The sequence below is a fragment of the Berghia stephanieae genome, chromosome 10, assembly GCF_034508935.2.
Source record: "Berghia stephanieae isolate SIO BIC M18660-M18661 chromosome 10, UCSD_Bste_1.3, whole genome shotgun sequence".
NCBI classification, from domain to species: Eukaryota; Metazoa; Mollusca; class Gastropoda; order Nudibranchia; family Aeolidiidae; genus Berghia; species Berghia stephanieae.
Window position 1 is genome coordinate 16,845,801 of NC_088369.1, and position 16,004 is coordinate 16,861,804.

General features: G+C 37.8%; 1 protein-coding gene across 3 annotated transcripts in view; it reads right to left on the minus strand.

Moving 5' to 3' along the window:
• LOC144980735 (glutamate receptor 2-like) overlaps positions 1 to 16,004 on the minus strand; it is a 38,758-nt gene that overhangs the window by 4,909 nt on the left and 17,845 nt on the right. For all 3 annotated transcript variants that reach the window (XM_078928457.1, XM_078928458.1, XM_078928459.1), the window contains exons 5-9: positions 12,856 to 13,003; positions 10,845 to 11,057; positions 8,883 to 8,997; positions 4,432 to 4,639; positions 2,446 to 2,651 (exon numbers count right to left, since the gene is read on the minus strand). In XM_078928457.1, the coding sequence (XP_078784583.1) occupies positions 2,446 to 2,651; positions 4,432 to 4,639; positions 8,883 to 8,997; positions 10,845 to 11,057; positions 12,856 to 13,003 (890 nt within the window). The remainder of the gene's footprint in view (positions 1 to 2,445; positions 2,652 to 4,431; positions 4,640 to 8,882; positions 8,998 to 10,844; positions 11,058 to 12,855; positions 13,004 to 16,004) is intronic.

Here is a 16,004-nt window from a genome sequence, read left to right on the forward strand (position 1 = left end):
TGGGTGATTTCTGTTGACATCAGACATCCTGTTTGATGGACTGTCTATATTCCTTCGTGGAATGCCTATAAATGGTCCATCGAACAGGATGTCTGATGTCAACAAGAATCATCCATTTTGTCCAAGTGAGCAAATTAGGGGTTGAATTTTTAATTCAGAAAAGTGAGTGGAGCAGGCACTTATGTTGATAACAACATGAGATGAAGTGAGTAGGAAAGTGCCAGAAGACAATAGAGAATAAAGATTTTCACGGCGGTGATGGGGGTTTGAACCCGCGACCTTACTGATACGACTACTCCGCCTGGCCGGGGAGAGCGTGACTCTACCGTATGAGAATCTTGCCCAAGTAAAAAAAAACAAAGTGCCTGAAGCGGGGCTTGAACCCCGGATGTAATTCAAATCTCATTATCTCATTTTATGTAACTTAACTATAACAAAATTGCATGTTATGTATATCATATGAAGATATTACTATTTCTGACATAAGCGTGACAGAACAGAGAGAGATAGAGATAGATAGATAAATAGATGGGATATATATATATATATATATATATATATATATAGAGAGAGAGAGAGAGAGAGAGAGAGAGAGAGAGAGAGAGAGGGGGGGGGGACCACAGGTTTTCCCTCTCATAGCTTGTTACAGGAAATAATATAATATGATGAAGATGGTGAATGGTGTTATAGGGGTATGGTGAAAGAATGGTGTAACGAAAATATCAGGAAGGTTGTTGTGATGATGATGATGATGATGATGATGATGATGATGATGATGATAATGATGATGATGATGATGATGATGATCACGATGTTGTTGATGCCGTGTTGTTTTTTTTGTTTTTGTTTTTTTTTTTGTTTTTTCGATGACTACTATGTTACTAGTGTGCATCTGTGTGAGTGTGTCTATGTCAATATTGTTTTGTTATAAATGTGTAACCAAATGACAAATTGCCACTTTTTTTAGAACAATAAAGATTTAATATTATTAATTTAAAATGTTCGTCACGCTAAACGGTTTCACAATCCTTCAACCTGACATGACACCGTCTTGAGACAACGGGTTACAAATGCTCCTGTAGACTTATTGATAACAGCTCATTGTTTACTTTCTTATGATCTTCGTCACCATCTCTCTCTCTCTCTCTCTCTCTCTCTCTCTCTCTCTCTCTCTCTCTCTCTCTCTGACGTCATTATAATTGGAGCAGTGTCTGACTGGAAGACTATGCTTTAACGCTACAGAAACCGTGATAACTAATAGGGATTACTAGTGTGATGTCATAATACTGGTTCTTATCTCCTTGGAAGTGTTAAACCAACCCTCTGAAGGACAGGATAAATACCTTGTGCAACTTACTGATCTCACGTTTTCAGACTGATGGCATCTTAATCTCTAGCTTTATATAATCATCGTTGTCTATCATCGCTTAATCCTAAAAAAATATCTGGCTATGCATCAAAAATAATTATGTCAGGCTTCTCCGTCATCAAAAGGAGGCACTGGGTAGCTGCGAATCGGCTTCGGTCGAGAATCTGCCTAACGGCATAATCGATTAATCAGTGGGGACTTTCCACCTGTCCAACTTGTACCCGTTATGGTAACGAGCCCGAAACCGCAGAGCATCTAGTTGAGCTGTGTGTTGTGACGAAGCTTCGGGGTGGGTTTGCGACGGTGCACGAGTACGCTACGGAAGTTTGTTTGTTTGTTTTTAAGGGTTTTACGGCGCTTGCAACACATTTAGGTTATATCAGCGCCAGTAAAAAGGAAGAAAATGGGATAGTAAAAAGTTCTAGAATTACAAATAAAGCGCCCAAGAAAAAGTAAGATATAGGGGAACTGGGAACAAATAGGGATCAGATGTAGATTCCAAGAGCATACCACCAATGTACTTAGTTTGAAATCACCTACAAGTCTCATCCAGACACAAGCACAAAATCCAACAAAGAGGACCACACTCAAATGCTTACATTATACATTCAAAATAAAAATAATAATACATAACAGAGAGATGATTTACAAGGAAAAAAATATCATCTCCCAAAAAAATAACTATGCATTTGACTGTTTCCCTCCCAGCCAGGACTCCGACCAGGGCCAGGAAAAAACCAAGTGATCACATTCCAAGACAAAGACAGAAAGCATGTTGAAAAACAGATATGGGGGAATAGAAGACACAGTATATACCTCCCTGCCCACTATGAGAAGCAGGAACCCCACCCAGGCTACGGAAGTTGCTGATTGGGTCGAGCGTCATAACAGAGTAGTGTGAGTACCATTAGAAGAAGCTGCTGCTGTACTTGTGAAATCAATATGCAACCTTTTCATTGCTTATATTATATTACCCGAAGAACTAATCACACACATCCAATGATTTTTGAACCGGAAGAGAGAAAGGTATGACGTCACGACTTCAGCTTCTCATTGAAAAGTTCATTCATTCTTACCCTTCAATATATCCGCTTTCGCGCATGTCTAGAATGGCGGTGTCCAGCTCGTTACAAACAGTGGATCCTTTCTGGCATGCGAACCCTATGGGATCATCCCCTACAGCGCCCCCAATCACCACCTTGTCACAGGGCTCCTGACTGGCCAGGTAGTCAGCAAGACCCTCGTGCATGAACACGGCGTACTTTCCATCGGCTTCTTCCATCTGCAGAAAAGGTTTCAAAAGGAAAAAGAATTGTAAATTGTGCGGCTATGTGGTCTAGTGGTATGACACTCGCTTTCGGATCGGAAGGTCCTGGGCTCGAGCCTCGCGCTCGGCGCATAGTTGAGTCCTTGGAAAAGGCTCTTTACTCACATTCTCTCACCGTAATCAGGTGTAAAATGAGTACCTGGCCATTAACAGCGTCGTCTTTGTCCGAAATTGTAATGCCTAACAGGCGTCATGTCCCGTCCTACATTTTAAATGTTGCTGTTGATCAGGGACCCCTTGTAAAGCGCTTTGAGTATATTTAGTGGATATTGCCCTATATAAAGCTCAATTATTATTATTATAAATATTGACCATAACTGTAGATTTTTTTCCCTGGCAAAATAGCAATGTAACAATTTCATCAACATGTGAAAAAATTCAGACAAATGAAGAAATAATAAGACAAGAAAAAAAACTTTCCCAAATAATCAGCCTACTTCGACTGGGATCGAACCTCAGACCCTCAGAAACTGCTCCCTTATTTGTCATAAGATTTTTCAAATAATGTCATACGCACTGCACCTCTTAAAATTTTAGCCTGAAAAAGAAAATACTTTAACCTCCAGACTTTATAAGGAAGTGGATAAGTGAAGATTGAGGAGGAGGAGGAGGAGGAGGAGGAGGGGGAGGAGGAGGAGGAGGAGGAGGAGATGGCGTTTGGGGAAATTAAGAAAAAAGAAAAGAATAAGAAAAAAAAGACGAAGGAGGTTTGTTTTTTATGTTTTTAAGGGTTTTACGGGGCTTGCAACACATTTAGGTCATATCAGCGCCAGTAAAAAGGAAGAAAATGGGATAGTAAAAAGTTCTAGAATTACAATTACAGCACCCAAGAGAAAGTAAGACATAGGGGAATTGGGAACAAATTAGGATCAGATGTAGATTCCAAGAGCATACCATGTACTTAGTTTGAAATCACCTATAAATCTCATCCGGACACAAGAACAAAATCCAACAAAGAGGAACACACTCAATTGCTTACATTATAAATTTAAAATAACAAATATAATAATACATAACAGAGAGATGATTTACATGGGAAAAAAATATTATCTCCCAAAACAATAACTATGCATTTGACTGTTTCCCTCCCAGCAAGGACTCCGACCAGGGCCAGGAAAAAGACCAAGCAATCTCATTCCAAGACAAAGACAGAAAGCATGTTGGAAAATATATAAGGGGATGGAAGACACAGTATGTACCTCCCTGCCCACAATGGGAGGTCAGGATCCCCACCCAGGAGGAGGAGGAGCAAGAGGAGGACATAAAGAACAGATGACCATACAAGCAATGATGCGTTGATATTGCCCCCGATTTGACACGCACTTTTAGTTTGTGACTTCCACGCCATGATGAAATTGTTCTATCTATAATAAGGGTTCTGAAGACGGTCAAGGCCATTTTCCACTTTCAGTTCAGAGGAAATACTTTTTTTCAATTTACGACTGGTTTTCCTAAATTCATAAAGTTGATTTTTTTACTTTATGAGATAACTTTTAACGTAAATTTTATTTTAAGCATCAATTAACACCATGAATTTCCCTAGATTTGTGTGAATTTGGAGTTTAAATATGATAAAATAATAGAACGAATGAGAAATTATAGGGGATATAAACCTCATTATCTCACAATGGAGAAAAACGGACTTAGGGAGTTTTCGAAAACCGCTCTTCTATTTATCTGAAAAATGTAAGCACATGCAATAGGAGTAGTAGTATTGTGTGAGATTTCAACCCACTTTTCGAAGTGCCTCCGGAAATGTATCCACCATGACAGTTTCCCAGTTGCTCATCCAATAGTTGTAAAGCTCTCGTCCCGCTGGCGCTTGATTCCTGGCGATGTACTGGAACGACGTGCTGTTTTTCACTTCCAGAATCTTCACGTCATCGCCTTTAATCATTTCTTCCATCGAGGAGAACGGAAGGGTTTCCGCATGAGGATTGAACCTGAATAAAGTCGTCGGAGGAGGGAAAAGTGTTGAAGTGGTCAGTTATAGAAGCGGGGAGCATGGAATCTGTTATTTGTGTTTAAAATTTGTGTAAAATAATAATAATAATAATAATAATAATAATAATAATAATAATAATAATAATAATAATAATAATAATAATATGTTTTTTTGTGTGTTTTTAAGGGTTTTACGGCACTTGCAACACATTTAGGTCATATCAGCGCCAGCAAAAAGGAAGAAAACGGGATAGTAAAAAGTTCTAGAATTACAATTAAAGCACAAAAGAAAAGGCAAGACAAAGGGGAATTGGTTCAACTAGGGAACAGGTATAGATTCCAACAGCACACTGTCAAAGTATTTAGTCTGAGATCACCTAAAAGTCGTATCCAGACACAAGCACATGTACCAACTAAGAGGAATACACTCAAATGTTTACCAATCATATAATATAATATGCAAACTAAACATAATACAATGCATAACAGAGAGATGATTTACAAGGAAAAAAATATCATCTCCCAAAAGAATAACTATATATTCGACTGTTTCCCTCCCAGCCAAGGAACTCCAGCAAGGATCAGGACAAAACTAAGTAATCTCATACCAAGACAATGACAGGAAACAATTGGAAAATGGGTACGGGGAAATAGAAGACACAGCATGTACCTCCCTGCCCAAGAATAAGGATAAGGAGGAAGAGGAAGAGGAAGAGGAAGAGGAAGAGGAAGAGGAAGAGGAAGAGGAAGAGGAAGAGGGAAGAGAAGAAAAAGAGAGAAGAGGAAGAGGAAGAGGAAGAGGAAGAGGAAGAGGAAGAGGAAGAAGAGGGAAGAGGGAGAGAGAAGAAGAGAAGGAAGAAGGGAGAGGAGAGAGAAGGAGAGAGAGAGAGAGAGGGAGAGGAGAGGGAGAGAGGAGAAGGAGGAAGAGAGAGAGAGGAGAGAGAGAGAGAGGAAGAGGGAGAGAGAGAGGAGGAGGAGGAGAGGAGAGAGAGGAGGAGGAGAAGAAGAGAGAGGAAAAAGGAAGAAGAAGGAGAAGGAAGAAGGAGAAGAAGGAAGGAGAGAAGAAGAAGAGGAAGGAGAAGGAGAAGAGAAGAGAGAAGGAAGAAGAGAGAAGGAAGAAGAGAGAAGGAAGAAGAGAGAAGGAAGAAGGAGAAGAAGAAGAAGAAGAAGAAGAAGAGAAGAAGAAGAAGAAGAAGAAGAAGAAGAAGAAGAGAAGAAGAAGAGAAAGAAGAAGAAGAAGATGTATAGTATAGAGGAGCAAAGAACTTTGAAGAGTAAAAAAGAAGTAAAGCCGTAAAGATCAACGCAACAAAAAAACAAAAGAAAGCGTCTGAACAAAATGCTTAATGACGCTTGAATAGTGAAGACGACGAAGATCATGTGGTAGAGATACAGCGTGGAAGAAGTGAGAAGAAACGCACCAGTCACATGGAGAGAGAAAAAAAAAGAGAAAAGACCAAAAAAAAAGGAATGTTTGTAGATGTTGAGAAAACTTCATACAGATTAGACGAATAAGAAACTGGCGGTATATATTTAAAGAGGACATGTAGTATGTAAGAGTTAAAAAACAAGAAAATAAAGAAAACTTTTGGAACGGTCAATGATAGAAATTAGTTATGGTGATGAAATTGAAGCACATGTTGTTGTTAGTTTAGTGTAGTTTTTTTTTTGTTAAAGAAGAAGAAGAAAGAAAGAAGAAAGAAGAAAGAAGGGAAAAAAGAAGAAAGAAGAGAAAGAAGAAAGAAGAAAGAAAGAAGAAAGAAGAAGAAAGAAGAAAAGAGAAAGAAAAAAAGAAAAGAAAGAAGAAGAAGAAGAAAGAAGAAGAAAAAGAAGAAAGAAAGAAGAAGAAAGAAAGAAGAAAGAAGAAAAGAAGAAGAAAAAAGAAAGAAAGAAGAAGAAAGAAAGAAGAAGAAGAGAAAGAAGAAAAGAAGAAAAGAAGAAGAAAGAAGAAAGAAGAAGAAAGAAGAAGAAAGAAGAAGAAAGAAGAAGAAAGAAGAAAGAAGAAAGAAGGAAGAAAGAAGAAAGAAGAAAGAAGAAAGAAGAAAGAAGAAAGAAGGAAGAAAGAAGAAAGAAGAAAGAAGGAAAGAAGAAAGAAGAAGAAGAAGAAAGAAGAAGAAGAAGAAAGAAGAAAGAAGAAGAAAGAAGAAAGAAGAAAGAGAAAAGAAGAAAGAAGAAAGGAAGAAAGAAGAAAGAAGAAAGAAGAAAGAAGAAGAAGAAAGAAGAAGAAGAAGAAGAAGAAGAAGAAGAATTGTATAGCTTTATAGAGGGCCAAGCATCCCTTCCTCTGGCGTATAACAAAGATTCGCCCCTTACACAGCCGTAAACGATCAACGCTAATCATACACATAATCAAAAGAAAGCCTGTCTGAACAAAATTGTCTTCAATCGACGCTTGAACTCCTTCAGTGAAGACGACGAACGTATCTCATGTGGTAGAGACTTCCACAGCCGTGGACCCGAATGCTGAGAGACACGTTCACCAGCCTTCACTCTTATGGATGAGAGAAAAATATAAGAGAAAAGACTTCACAAAAAATCAGACTGTTTCTTGTATGTTTCTCTCTGTTTTGTCAGAAAACCTTTCATACACGCATTTTCAGATCTCGATAAGAAACCTTGGTCGGTTTATTTTTTATTATTTTATTGAGGACATTGTAGTTATTTGTTTAAGAGTTACATAAAACTAAGATCATATTATCTTAACTTTTCAAACTTTTTTTGGAATCCGGTTCATATCGATAGAAATTCGTTTCATTTGGTTGATGACAATTTTGAAGTTCACATTTGTTTGTTTTGTTTTTTTTTTTTGTGTGTTTTTTTTTGTTTTGTTTTTGTTTGTTTTTAAGAGTTTTACGGCTCTTGCAATAGACATTTAGGTAATATCAGCGCCAGTAAAAAGGATAAAAATTGGATAGTAAAAACATTCTAGATGTACAATTAAAATGACTTGAGGAAAAAGTAAGACAAATAGGAATGGTATAAAATGTTTGTTTTTGTTTTTAAGGGTTTTACGGCGCTTGCAACACATTAAGGTCATATCAGCGCCAGAAAAAAAAGAAGAAAATGGGATAGTAAAAAGTTCTAGAATTACAATTAAAGCACAAAAGAAAAGGTGAGACAAAGGGGAATTGGTTCAACTAGGGAACATATGTAGATTCCAAGAGCACACCATCAAAGTACTTAGTTTGAGATCACCTAAAAGTCTCATCCAGACACAAGCACAGATCCCAACTCAGAGGAATACACTCAAATGTTTACAAATCATATATTATAATATGTAAACTAAACATAATACAATGCATAACAGAGATGATTTACAAGGAAAACAATATCATCTCCCAAAACTATGACTATACATTCGTCTGTTTCCCTCCCAGCCAAGGAACTCCGGCAAGGGTCAGGACAAAACTAAGTAATCTCATCCAAGACAATGACAGGAAACAATTGGAAAACGGGCATGGGAGGATAGAAGACACAGCATGTACCTCCTCGCCCACTATGGGAGGTCGGGATCCCAACCCAGAATGGTACAAAGAGGGAACAGATGTAGATTCCAAGAGCACACTATGAATGTACTTAGATCACCTAAAAGTATCACCCTGACACCAGCACAATTTCCCACAAATCAAATGTTAAAAATTAAAAGATAACAGTCAATAACAGAGAGATGATTTGCAAGGAAAAAAATATAATCTCCCAAAACTATAACTATACATTCAACTGTTTCCCTCCCAGCCAAGGAATCCGGCCAGGGTCAGGCAAAACTAAGTAATCTCATTTCAAGCCAAAGACAGAAAGCAATTGGAAAACAGATACAGGGGGATAGAAGACACAGTAAGTACCTCCCTGCCCATTATGCGAGGCCAGGAACCCCACCCAGAAGTTAGTTGACATTTGGATTTTATGGCTATGTGGTCTAGTATTATGACACTCGCTTTCGGATCGGAAGGTCCTAGGTTCGAGTCTGCTCGGCGCATAGTTGAGTCCTTGGAAAAGACTCTTTATTCACATTCTCTCACCGTACTCAGGTGTAAAATGAGTACCTGGCCATTAACAGGGTTGTCTTTGTCCGAAAGAATTTTAATGTCGCCTGACAGGCGTCATGTCTCGTCCTACATGTTAAATGTTGCTGTTGACCAGGGACCCCATGTAAAGCGCTTTGAGCACATTTAGAGGATATTGCTCTATATAAATGCTCAATTTTTTTGGGTCTGGCATTGATAGTTTTCATTCAGTCATTACCTGTATAAAACAAGAGTCAGTCCAGCCACGTAAGCACCAACCGTCATCAAGGAGAAAACCCACCATACAGCCGTCAATACACGGCCTGACGCAGACACAGGAGATACGTTGGTGTCTGGTGGGATAGAAGACATTTTACAATAATATGTGTACAGACATATCAAAACAATACACGGCCTGACGCAGACACGGAAGATACGTTGGTTTCTGTTGGGATAGAAGACATTTTACAATATGTGTACAGACATATCAAAACAATACACGGCCTGACGCAGACACGGGAGATACGTTGGTGTCTGGTGGGATGGAAGATATTACAAATTGTGTAGACAGACATATCAAAACGGGAATATCCATCAGACAGTCGTCAATACACGGCCTGAAGCAGACACGGGAGATACGTTGGTGGCTGGTGGGATAGAAGACATTACAATAATATGTGTGTACAGACACATCAAAACGGTATTATTTCATAGAGAATATCCACCAGACATTCGTCAATACACGGCCTGAAGCAGATAAAGGATATACGCTGGTGTCTGGTGGGATAGACGATATTACAACATGTGTACAGACATATCAAAACGGTGATACATATCACAGAGAAAATCCACCACACAGCATTCAATACACGGCCTGACGCAAACACGGGAGATACGTTGGTGTCTGATGGGATGGAAGACATTACAATATGTGTACAGTCATATCAAAACGGTGATACATCAGGGAGAATATCCACCATACAGTCGTCAATACACGGCCTGACGCAGACACGGGATACACGCTGGTGTCTGGTGGAATATAAGACATTTTACAATAATATGTGTACAGACATAACAAAACAATACACGGCCTGAGGCGGGCACGGGAGATACGTTGGTGTCTGGTGGGATAGAAGACATTACAATAATATGTGTGTACAGACACATCAAAACGGTAATATTTCATAGAGAATATCCACCAGACATTCGTCAATACACGGCCTGACGCAGACACGGGAGATCGCTGGTGTTCCTTTGGAATATAAAACATTTTACAATATCTTTTTACAGACATATCAAAACGGTGATACATCAGGGAGATAATCCACCACACAGCCGTCAATAATCTGAAGCAGACACGGGTGATACGTTGGTGGCTGGTGGGATAGAAGGCATTTTACAATATGTGTACAGACATATCAAACCAATACACGGCCTGACGCAGACACGGGAGATATGTTGGTGTCTGGTGGAATAGAAGACATTTTACAATAATATGTGTACAGACACATCAAAACAATACACGGCCTGACGCAGACACAGGAGATATGTTGGTGTCTGGTGGGATAGAAGACATTATAATAATATGTGTGTACAGACATATCAAAACGGTGATACATCAGGGAGAATATCCACCATATCGTCGTCAATACACGGCCTGACGCAGACACGGAATATACGTTGGTGGCTGGTGGGACAGAAGACATTACAATATGTGTACAGTCATATCAAAACGGTGACACATCAGGGAGACTGTCCACCACACAGCCGTCAATACAAGGCCTGAGGCAGACACGGGATACACGCTGGTGTCGAGTGTGATAGAAGACAATTATTGTAATGTTAAAAATAGAAATATGTCACCCGCAGTTTCAAAGTGGTATTATGTCGGTATGAAGAAGATGGTGCTGTAAATTAAATTGATAGAGACACATATTAATATTATGGCTATTTGTGTTTGTTTTTAAGGGATTTACGGTGCTTGGAACACATTTAAATTTATGTCATATCAGCGCAAGTAAAATGGAAGAAAATTGGATAGTAAAAACATTCTCGATGTAAAATTGATAGAAGTATTCATCTATTCATTTATCTATTTATTTTTTTTCATGTCTTTATCTATTTATCTGTTATCTATTTATTTATTTATTTATTTATTCATGTATCTATTTATTTACATATTTACTTTGTCCAAACTTACTTCGTCCAGTCAGAGACCCCAACAAATACATCAGGCCACTTCCCCATGATTTTGTCGGGAAGGAGTTATCGGCCCTTCTCCCCGATGCAGTCGTGATGACGTCATTCTCGTAAGGGCTGAAGCGTCTGATGACGTGGAAAGTCACGCTGACGATGACGCTGGTAAGAATAACGAGGCACCAGAGACCCACTGTGAACGGCTTCAATAGAGTCCCTGGAATAGACATATTTAAAAGAATAAAATCACACCCTTCCTCCACGACATCATAAGATATCGTCGCCTAGGCATTCCACGAAGGAATATAGATGATCCATCAAACAAGATGTCTCTGATGTCAACAGGAATCACCCATGTTGTCTGAAGTGAGCAAATTGGGGATTAATAATCTTGCCCAAGGGGAAAAAACGAAAGAGCCTGAAGCGGGGCTCGAACCCGGGACCTTCCGGGTCAAAGTGCAATGCGTCCCTTGATTGGACGTCACCTTACAGAGAGAACGTCAAAATGGTTTTGCGCATGCGTCTTTCTCGTCCTCGCTTTCGGTGAAGTGTCTCATGCCGCACAACCAACATGAAGTTCTCTCTTTAATAACTTTTCCGCTCGTGACTCCAATCAAGGGACGCTACTCTTCCGCTAATCTCATTCCCTATAGAAATATTCGTCGCGACTAAAACCTAATCTAATTAGTTATGGATCATTATGTCTGGCGCAACTTATGACACCAACGAAGGTACTCCATCCTCTTCGTGGCCATCAACTTCTTTTTTTTTTTAATAATAATAAAAATAAATAAAAAGAGCTTTTATTTCGCGCATATTCCACTAAACGTGCTCAAAGCGCTTTACAAGGGGTCCCTGACCAACAGCAACATTTAACATGAAGGACAGGACATAACGCCTATTAGGCGATATTACAGGGGGTTTTTTTTTTGGACAAAGACAACGCTGTTAACGGCCAGGTACTCTTTTTACACCTGAGTACGGTGAGAGAATGTGAGTAAAGAGCCTTCTCCAAGAACTCAACAATGCGCCGAGCGAGGCTCGAACTCAGGACCTTCCGATCCGAAAGCGAGTGTCATACCAATAGACCACATAGCCGCACTTCTAGGAGCTCGATGTCGCTCCATTTATATATATATATACATTTATATTCCGACAGAGACAACGCTGTTAACGTCTAGGTGCTCATTTTAAACCTAAGTATGGTGAGAGAGAGTGAGTAAAGCATAACCATTGTTACTTTTTCTTGTTATTTTTGGAGTTATATCCCTTGTTTTACTCGTCTAAAAAAGATAGAATGAAGAAGAAGAAGAAAAAAAGTAGATCTATGGCACGATTAGGTAGAGGAGTTATTGTAGTTGTATCTTTGCCACCTCTTTTAAACTTGTTAGTAATTCACAAAGGTAAATAATATAACATTAGTTTACATTACAAGATGTTTTATACAGAGAGGATAATATTTATAGATAGTCTATCTGATTGGGGTTTTTTTTTTTGTTTTTTTTAGTAATCTATTTGTTTTCATTGTTTTCTGTTGTTGGCTGAAGAAGGGTTTTGAACCCGAAGCGTTCCGAGTTTGGTATTATTTTGTTGTTGTTTTTTAAGCTGTTATTATTATTTTTTTTATTTTTTTGTTTATTAATTTTGACAGTCCACGGGTTCTAGCAGCGTCGTGTTATTTTGAATTATCTGGGGTGAAATTTCTTCATCTGGAACGGATATTGAGCAACAATTTTTTAACCCTCTCCTTACCAGCCATTTTCAGGATTTTGCCCAAAACTTCACACCCAACTAACACAAAATAGATTTTTTATCACTCAAACACAATAACAGTAACGTTCTTGAGATACATAATTTCTTTAGCAAAACATGCTCTACAACACACTGTTCATTTTCTTTAAATTTTATGATGTAGGTACTAAAGAAATTTTAAAAAGAAAAATGTTGGTTGTATCGTAACGAATGTGACGATTTTCCTATAGATGGTAAGGAGAGGGTTTAAATTAAATACTCACACATTCTGTTGGTGACTGTTCTCCATTCCGTATTCTTGGGCAATTTGTACAAGACCATGTAAGCGTTATGGACCACAGGCTGGGTGAAGGTTACCACCTTGGCTCGCCCTGACCTGATGGAAAATGGCGCCACGGCCAAATCGTATTTCTGGCCGTATAAAATTTGGGATAAATTATTTTTAATAATCAATTGATAGAAATATTCAACCCGCCACTTTAAAAAGATAAATAAATAAATAAATAGATAAATAAATAGATAAATAAATAGATAAATAAATAGATAAATAAATAGATAAATAAATAGATAAATAAATAGATAAATAAATAGATAAATAAATAGATAAATAAATAGATAAATAAATAATAAATAAATAGATAATAATAAATAGATAAATAAATAAATAAATAAATAAATAAATAATAAATAAATAATAAATAAATAAATAAATAAATAAATAAATAAATAAATAAATAAATAAATAAATAATAATAATAATAATAATAATAATAATAATAATAATTAATAATAATAACAATAATAATAGTAATAATAAAAATAATAATGATAATGATAAATAAATTCCCTTTATTCATCCCGAATGGTGAAATTTTTATTTTGGATCTATTCCAAGGGTAGACTGAAATAACCCAGGCGTCAGCCGCAGTGCAGAGCCGCAAAGTGAGCTAAGGCTAGGTGACTGACTTGCTCAAGGCCAAACAGCGCGACGGGTAGTCGAACTCGGTACCATTCGGGCACGAAGCAAAGACCGTACGGCTGAGCCACTGATGGTATCAACGTCCTCTTTACCGACCATAGTTGCGGGATTTATCCCCTAAAATGTCTTAAATTCTAGATTGAGCTTTTCTATAGAGCAATATCCACTAAACGTGCTCAAAGCGCTTTACAAGGGCTCTCTGGTCAACAGCAACATTTAACATTTATTAGGACTAGACATGACGCCTCTAAGGCGATATTATATTTTTTTCGGACAGAAACAACGCTGTTGACGGCCAGGTACTCATTTTACACCTGAGTACGGTGAGAGAATGTGAGTAAAGAGCCTCTTCCAAGATCTCAACTATGCGCCAAGCGAGGCTCGAACCCAGGACCTTCCGATCCGAAAGCGAGTGTCATACCACAAGACCACATAGCCGCACATGGTCTACCTACTCAGCCAAAAATAGCCATGACTATGTCGAGCTCTATCTTTGCGCTTTACATTGATTGGCACTGTTACATAAAATCATAATTTGTAACGATAATCTATCTAATAACACACATACTATCAATTGACACCTACAAATACAGATAAATATAGGTTCTCTCTCTCTCTCTCTCTCTCTCTCTCTCTCTCTCTCTCTCTCTCTCTCTCTCTCTCTCTCCATCTATCTATCTATTTATCTCTATCTCTAGCTAGCTGAGTAGCTGGTAGGATATCTGACAGGAGGTTTTGTCAAATTAGCACAAACAAACATACACAAATACAAACACACACATATACATATACACACATACACATACATACATACACACACATACATACACGCACAAGCATACACATCTACACATACACACACAAACACACACACACAAACACAAAAACACACACACAAACACACAAACACACACACATACATATACACACAAGCATACACATCTACACATACACACACAAACACAACACACATACATACACAAACACACACAAAAACACACACACAAACACAAAAACACACACACAAACACAAAAACACACACACAAACACAAACACACACATAAACACACACACATAAACACACATACATACACACACGCACAAGCATACACATCTACACATACACACACACAAACACAACACATACATACACACACCAACACACACAAAAACACACACACAAACACAAACACACACATAAACACACACACATAAACACACACACATAAACACACACACATAAACACACACACATAACACATCACACATAACACACACACATAAACACACACACATACACAAATACACATACACAAATACACACAATCACACACACAAACACACACACAGAAACACACACAAACACAAACACACAAACACACAAACACACACATAAACACACACACAAACACACAAACACACATACATACATACACCCACAAGCATACACATCTACACATACACACACAAACACAACACACATACACATACACACACAAACACACACAAAAACACACACACAAAAACACACACACAAAAACACACACACAAAAACACACAACACACACAAACACACAACACACAAACACAAACACAAACACACACAAACACACAAACACACACAAACAACCAACACACACATAAACACACAAACACAAAACACACACAAAACACCACACACAACAACACACACACACACACAACACACACACAAACACAACACACACACAAACACAACACAAACACACACACAAACACACACACAACACACACAAAACACACAAAAACAAACACAAACCAAACACACAAACACAACACACAAACAACACACAACAAACACAAACAAACACACACACACAACACACACAACAAACACCACACAAAACCCAAAAACAACACTACATACATACACACACAAGCATACACATCAACACATACACACACACAAACACAACACTATTTTATAGAGCAGTAATCGAAAGTGTTTTGTCATTTTGTATAACAGCTTGGGGAGGCAATTGCTTAGCAGTGGAAAGGAACAAAATAAATTCAAATATTAAAAAATCCATTAAACGCTATATAAATGATGTTGACGATGTAGATCTTTTATACGAGAAATTTTGTATAAATAAAATAACTAAAATATTAAATGACCAGTATCATCCACTAAGACCATCAATTATTATGTCAGAAAGAAGTGGTCGCCCTTTCTCTATTTCAACGAAAACAGAGAGACACCGAAAATCTTTTCTGCCGTCCAGTATTAGGCTTTATAACAACAAGCAATAATCATTTTATATAATTATTTCTCATTTTTACTTTTTAAAAATATAAATATTAATTTATTAATTTATTTGTTTTGCAATCTTTTCAATTTTCAATTTATAGTGACAGTTTTAACTATTTTACAGTGTTGAAATTATTCATATTAT